Here is a 7260-nt window from a genome sequence, read left to right as displayed (position 1 = left end):
ATTGTACAAAAATTTGGTTAAGTTGTGTGTGCGTTAAGTATTGATACGTTGCACAATTAATAGTTGCACTTGAAGGACTTGAAGTGCACATTAACTCTACCTATCGCAACTTTCGCTCCGGTGACTGTATAATTGCGATGAGTAACCTTATTCGGCAAACTTTGTGACGTGCAAACATGTGACGGCAATTTAACGAGCAGTAGGAACTTACTAATGCTTTCTTTGAGAAATTTCCGTCTGTGTGTGACCTGTGTTGTCTTTGCATGTGAGCAAAAGCACCAGTCAAGCCAAGTCAGTTTAGCACGGTCTGCAAACGGTCCGCATGTTCCCTTGCAGCGTGTTCTCTTGGGTTAAATGCTTCCAATTGTGATATCAAAGTATGCATATAATTGTACGCGCCCTTGCAAAGAATCGAAAAAAGCGAAACTTTAGACATATATTTAGCCTTACATCAGTATGGGTAAGTGCACCCTGCATTCATACTTTTCATGACCCGGTAATGCTCAGCAGCCGGCCGAAGCAGCCGACACGCAGGTTTCATAGCATCGATACACGGAACAAGAAAGTAGACGACACCTTGAAGTTGTTCCTTGCCCCTGTTCTCGCTTCCTGAGTTTTCCCATGTACAAAGTAGAACCTTCCGTATACTTTCTTTTCTATCTCTACGCAAAACAACATGTCTGGTATGTTCCTTTCTCCCGTAATGTCTTAAAGGTTTTATTCATGTTCATTTTATTCTCCCGTAATGTCTTAAAGATTTCATTCATATTCATTTTACTCGTTCACGTACTGTAACCGTACAGTACATTTTGTATACCATGATTGGAATAAGGTTGCTGATTCGCACTCGTCATTTACGTGAATCCTGGGCTTACCTAGAATTGAAAGGTCTGCTCCTTAAACGAGCTTGAGGGCACTTAGTTCATCTGACCTGCGATCGACCTCGGCTCTATCCTGTGGCACCTGCACGTACGTTGCAGGTGCATGTTTCACCTGCAACGTTATGCGTCTATACAGTATGCAACATGCAAAAATATTTGAAAAATCAGTTGATAATAATGTGACAGTATGTTTATGTCTGCACGTACTGCACGTAGAAACCCGTAGGTGGGAAATGCACAGACTTTTGCTGCTGAGCACTAGTTTGCAGGTTCAATTCCCGGTCGTATTCCGATGGGGGCAGAATGCAAAAACACTTGTGTACTGTAATTTGGATGCACATTAAGGAATCTGAGGTTGTCAAAATTATTTCCTCCACTCCAGCGTTTTCATAGGTCGTGTGATACTTTTGGATGTAAGACCGAAAATTTTGAAATGTCACCTGAAGAAACAAAATAAATATTCCGGGGTGTTAGATATGGCGCCGTTTCCTGAGGCTACTTCGAGTTCCCCAAACCACTTCGAATCGCAGCACAGCTAATTGAGGAATGCAGAAGCAGGGCTGCCACATTCCTGAGGCAGGACACTTGCAAACAAGTTCGTACGCCGCCGGGATTAGAAGGGACCCTCGGACAATGGAGCCCAATCGTCCCCCTTCGCCTTTGAAGAAGACATTTGCTACCGCTGCGGGGCCGTAGCACCGGGAGCAGGTGGGCCTTCGGACAATGGAGCATGAGCGCCCCCACTTCTCCTCCTTTGAAGAAGCGCATTACAAGTCTGCGAGGCAAGACCGCAGAGAGCCGCCGGGTGTGACAACGCGATACGGGCGCCAACCATTGGCTGAAAGTGGCGTCATCTGAGCGGACTCTCCCATTGGTCGAACATGACGCGACTTCCAGTCCTCGAAGGGTTTAAAAGAAGCGTTCCAGAGAGACCAGAGCATTCCCTGATTCCCCTCTCTCGAACTTCTTGCCGCGGGCCGCAGCGTCCGAGTTGCTGCCGGCCCGTAATGACTGTACGACTGTTACTTGTCTCTCACCTCCTTGTAAATAATGTAAAATAAATACTCCCAAGTTTGGTTTTCATCCCGAAGTCCATCCTTTAACCCCTACACGGGAAGCCAAATGGGCAGTGACTTTATTGTTAAAAACAAGAGCACTAACTTAATGTGTACAAATTTCCATAACGAGTTTGATAAAGCTTGCAGTAGACAACCTGTGATCAATAAATACGGTGAATGATTGCTATCATGATTTATGTGCAGGTAAGGCGGTACATGCATGCAGGAATACAGCTTACTGTCCTACAAAATTATCGCCTCTCGTGGTTATGCACTTTTGAGAACACATGTAGAGATCTCGCATACTTTTAGTGAAGGCAGTCTCTGTGAGATTTGGTTGAGTTCAGTGTTCACACTGCGTTAGATGTCAGCAATGTCTGAAAACCGTTCTCCTTCCAACTGCATGTCTGGAGAACCACTTGGCTTCGTGAACGATGACTGACAGAACTTGTGGGATTCACTGACCTGACCATCAACGATTAGTACCAACTTCACCACACACCAGCAATTCATTCACCATATTTATTGATCACAGCTTGTATTTCATTCAGTGTACTTGTTACAACAAGAGACAAATACTTCTGTACCTATATGTATAGACTAAATTGGTTTGATTTTGTGTGTGGTTACATCTTAAAGCTGTTAGGTGTTTACTGTTCACAATTAAGTTATATCACGTACACAATTTTCAGCACATAAATTAATTTCACTGTACTTTCAAATATCTGCATCACTGTACACCATTTCATACCTAGCATGCAACTCTGTGAAGGCTAGAGATCACCACTTGCATTTGCGACCAACAAATAGTGCCTTTATATATGAAAGAAAGCGGCATACATGTGTCATGAAATTCAATTTAACCCTAAGCTCCGTATTCAGAAATGCATCTTAACTTGAAGCCTACGCTTGACTTGATTTAAATGAGGCCTGACACAATTTAAATGAGTGGACTGACACGCTTCTGCGACCATGCAGTGATTGAGATCTTCTTAGCCAAGATCAGTGTTTATATATGCTTATATTAAGGATATAACAAATGTATTTCCGCATCAGATGCAGCTTTGTAACAATGAATTTCAACTTATTACTTTAAACTGCAGACTAATTGGCGAAGTCAAATTTTTAAAATTATTATTTAAATGTTTCATATGTTTAGAACATCCCTCAAAAATTAATGCATCTATCTGTCTGTTTCTTGTAAATATTTTTTTTTTACTGTTCCAGAATCCAAAGATAAATGCAGAAACAAGGATCAAAGTTGAAGATTTCTGGAAGGACAAGATTAATCGCACCCCACCCAAACATGTGGTAAGCATGCTGTTAGGACTAGATGCCCACTGCTTTAACAAAGCGTCTTAAAGCTCTTAAGGGGACAGGGTAGGTCCTATTCTTGCCATGCATTTTAGGCTATGTTTGTGACCCTTTTTCTCGTGATCTGCTGGGGTTAGAACATTAAACTTGGTGGCATTGTAATCAGCAATGTTAGGCAGTGTTACTGAACCAGGATTATTTCTTTTTAAAAATTAGTTTTTTTCTTTTCATTTTTTTACTGGACCCACCAAATTTTAAAGCCAAAATCTGCAGTAAATAGCCTGTAAACAAAATTCCCCTACAAGGATATTTATAATCCTGGTTCAGTAGACTTTCTGTAATGTTTACTCAATATCTGGAAGATATTTTCTCCCTAGCTCTTGTAGTTTCTAAAAAAAAGGGTCAAATGCAGCAAAATTTGGTGTTTTGAGATAATTGGCTTTGAAGTGGAAGAAAGAGCTTTATTGCAATATAGGAATACAGAAACAAATTCTGGCACATTTTTTCTATAGCCACCAGCCTGGTAGTCCCCTCCATCGTCAACATTTGTTTTCTGTGCTAGCTGCCTTGTTTTCCGGGCCTCCTTAGTTACCAGTCGTGTAGCCCTCTATGCAAAGTACAGTTGACGGCGGTCAACTTCGCGCAACCACTGGACTGTGAACCGTCCTGGAGAAACTCCGAATGACCTCAAAATGACGGATCTAGCAATGCTTGCGTCATTAAAAGTTAGCACAGCATCCATTGTCGCTATTTTCAGCGTCTTGAGGCCAAGAAAGACATTCTTCGGAGCGCGCTCCCATACAACGGTGTTGGGCGCCTCATTCGCGTTCTGAGTTTTTCCATGGAGACATTTCCGGAGAAGCTCAGGCTTTGAGAGCTGCTGAAACACCGGCGTTCCGCTTCGAGCGTTCCGCCGAGCGCGAAAGCTTCGATGCAGACGCTCACGTGGTGGCCACGGCGCCCACTCCTGGATTGTGTTGCGGAGAATTGGCGTCATTGGAGGTCTACCTAGGCCGGTTTCCGTTTAAGATACGTTTTTGAAGCACCGCTTTGGCTTCGTCATTGCATTACCGCTAAATAACCAGCACCAAGGTATAAATAAATTCGATTGTCCGCGAAAACACGCCAAAGCACGAGCAAAACGCCGCGCGTTGCGAATAATCCAGCTGCGTCTTTGGATTCGTTTGGCTAAGTGAAATATGGTAGCTAGGTTTTCACTGTTGCCAGTTGAGTGACAGCCATTCTACTAAACGTGACAAAAACAAGGCGGTGAAAAAAAATTTTTTTTTTCAGTCTAGGAGAGGCAAAGTTACCGAGCATGTGTCAAAGGGGGCGTGGCTGGATGCTGCCTAGGTTTCGAAAAATGTTGATCTTGAGGTAGATATTTCGCGTGCGCGCAAATGAAACACTGGGTCATGTTAAGGAAAGAATAGAGATTTTAAATTACACAAAAACAAAAAATCGATTTTTTTCGGAAAATTTGCCTACCCTGTTCCCTTAAGGTGTTTTGAGAACTAAGTAGAAACAAACGAGAACACAAATGAAAGGTGATCTGAGCATGCCAAAAGAAAGCTCATCTTTGTGTATCGCTGTACTTGAGCTGAAGATCAGCTGACTGGATGCAATCTACAGTCTTTGCTGCTGCTATCATAATAAAAAAAAAATGTGCGCTGCTGAAGTGGCTGAGGTGCTCATTTATTTATTTATACATTTATTTATTTACTTTTCAGAATGCACCTGCATAATTTATTTTGGAAAATTTGATGGTGCACTGGAGGGTACAGTGGTGCCTTTAGTTGACATTTCATTTTTACAGCTTTCTGAAAAGGCCAGAAAAAGACAAGTGTGACCAAAACTTAAATAAAACTGAAAGGCAGTCTTCAGGTTGTTCAGAAGCGGTGAAAATAACACACACGCACACACACACACACACACACACACACAAAACTGAAACTGAAAGGCAGTCTTCAAGTTGTTCAGAAGCAGTGAAAATAACACACACACACACACCAAATTGGTGTGTGGCAGCAGATCAAATACCATGAATTAAATTGATCAATTTCTTATGCTGGGTAACTATAGTTGAACAAAGTGGATATGGCTGTATGTGCAAGTGAGTGTGTGTTCTTGCTGGCTTTCTTTACTAATTAAAATAGCAGGGCCAGCAAAGTAGGCGTGAAGACAGAGTTAAACAAATACAGAGTGTGATACAACGCATTCCTATGACTCTTTGTGCTTATAATGTGCAGCATAACCAAACAAATACAGAGAAAGAAGACACACACATGTTACTTTCAATTACAGATTTTTATTTTCACAAGTAGGCAATCTACAGGGTGTCCCAACTATCATGCACCAAGATTTAAACATATGCAACTGCCACGTAGCTGGACAGAACTAAGGTAATGTTGTTTGCTGTCGCTTGGAGATACTCAAATTAAATTTTTTTTGCATTCTTTCTAGTCATATAATAAGTCTTAATTGAGAAATAAGCTTCTCAAATTTTATAATTAAATGAAAGTGCCAATTGGAAAATTGTAGACCAACATGAAAAACCACTAATGTAGCTTTTTGTTGCTCAATGCATGCTACATGAAAGTGTTTTTCCGAGCATGAAAGAAGCCTGCAAATACACCCAAAATTGCTATGTGACTTGCTGCTAGAGGAACTTTGCGTGCATTCGCGGGCTGTTTTCACGCTCGAAAAAAACATATTTATATAGCACCTATTCAGCAACAGAAAGCTGTACGGGGAGTTTTTCATGTTGCTCTACGATTTCCTCATTGACACTTTTCATCTAATTATAGCATTTGAGAAGTTAGTTAATTCAGACTAATTATGCAATTTGACTAACGGCAAACTACATTACTTGGCATTTTCATATTTTAAATCCTGGTGCATGGTAGTTGGGACGCTCTATATATACATACTTGCCAACTTGTGCAATTTTATTGTCAAATGGTAGATTTTACAATACATTACTACAGTACCTACATTGACTACATTACATTACATTATACTACATTACTTACAATACATACATTGACAGAAATAATATAAAAAATTTTCATTTGCACCTTGTTTATAGTAAAGCCTTTTCTGAACAGATCAAAATAGAGATACTGACTGATTTTTCAGACCTGTCAATTACACAGACGTGCTCATGTAGCCACAACGCCAATTTATGAAACCACTTTATAATGGCTACCGAAATTCAAGTCACTGTTACATGAATGTTTCATGAATGCACTTCATTAAAGTTTAATGCTTCATGCTTATGTACATCAAATTTTTGCAGCTGTTCATAGCCTTTGTAGCATTGTGCTACTCAAATAGATAACAATATTTCTCTTTCTTCATAAACAGTTGTGGTGCAGATTGCGACTGTATAGAATAAAGTGCCTTTTGACAGCATCCCTAAAGCAGTGCAGAGCCTGCAAATCTTGAATAAACAGGTGACATCCTGAGTAATCATTACATATTAGTATTTACTGGTTACAAAGGTAATTTTTCAAGTTCTAAGGTTGGCAGGTCTGTATATACATATCAGCTAAATGGAAATACAACAAGAATAGCATACATTCATAGGCACACATCATAGAACCATACAGTTGTCTGCAGCATAATAAAAACATACAGCGCACAGGGCTATTGCAGTAAATCAGGAAACAGCATTTCTTTTTCTGGTAGTGACACTGAAGGCATGCTCATGCACCCGTCTTTTATTTTGGTGATTTCGTATGTGTCAGTAATTTTTTTCGTAATTTTATTTTGGGTCTGATTCAAAATGGAAGTATCATCAAAGATCAAGATACAGCTGCATTCTCAGCCATGCATGCCTAAATGGCCTGAAATAGTATTTCATTAGATTATAATGATGTTCCTTCAGTGTTTGATTAATGCACAGGACTGTCTGACCAATATATACACTTTTTATGCACAACAAGGGTATTGAGTAAATAATGTTTCCAATACTAATCCACAAATTGTTTGCGATGTTGTGTAAT

At 40.4% G+C, this 7260-nt stretch overlaps 1 protein-coding gene across 1 annotated transcript in view; it reads left to right on the top strand.

The window, feature by feature from the left end:
- The first annotated feature begins 179 nt into the window (after nucleotides 1–179).
- The window catches only part of LeuRS-m (Leucyl-tRNA synthetase, mitochondrial), a 66041-nt gene continuing 58960 nt past the window's right edge, over nucleotides 180–7260 (top strand). Inside the window, exons 1-2 of the mRNA XM_070529487.1 lie at nucleotides 180–460; nucleotides 3167–3250. Coding sequence (XP_070385588.1) covers nucleotides 380–460; nucleotides 3167–3250 — 165 coding nt within the window. The 5' untranslated portion in view covers nucleotides 180–379. The remainder of the gene's footprint in view (nucleotides 461–3166; nucleotides 3251–7260) is intronic.

The sequence above is a fragment of the Dermacentor albipictus genome, chromosome 1, assembly GCF_038994185.2.
Source record: "Dermacentor albipictus isolate Rhodes 1998 colony chromosome 1, USDA_Dalb.pri_finalv2, whole genome shotgun sequence".
NCBI classification, from domain to species: domain Eukaryota; kingdom Metazoa; phylum Arthropoda; class Arachnida; order Ixodida; family Ixodidae; genus Dermacentor; species Dermacentor albipictus.
This window is presented reverse-complemented; position numbering and strand designations above follow the sequence as displayed.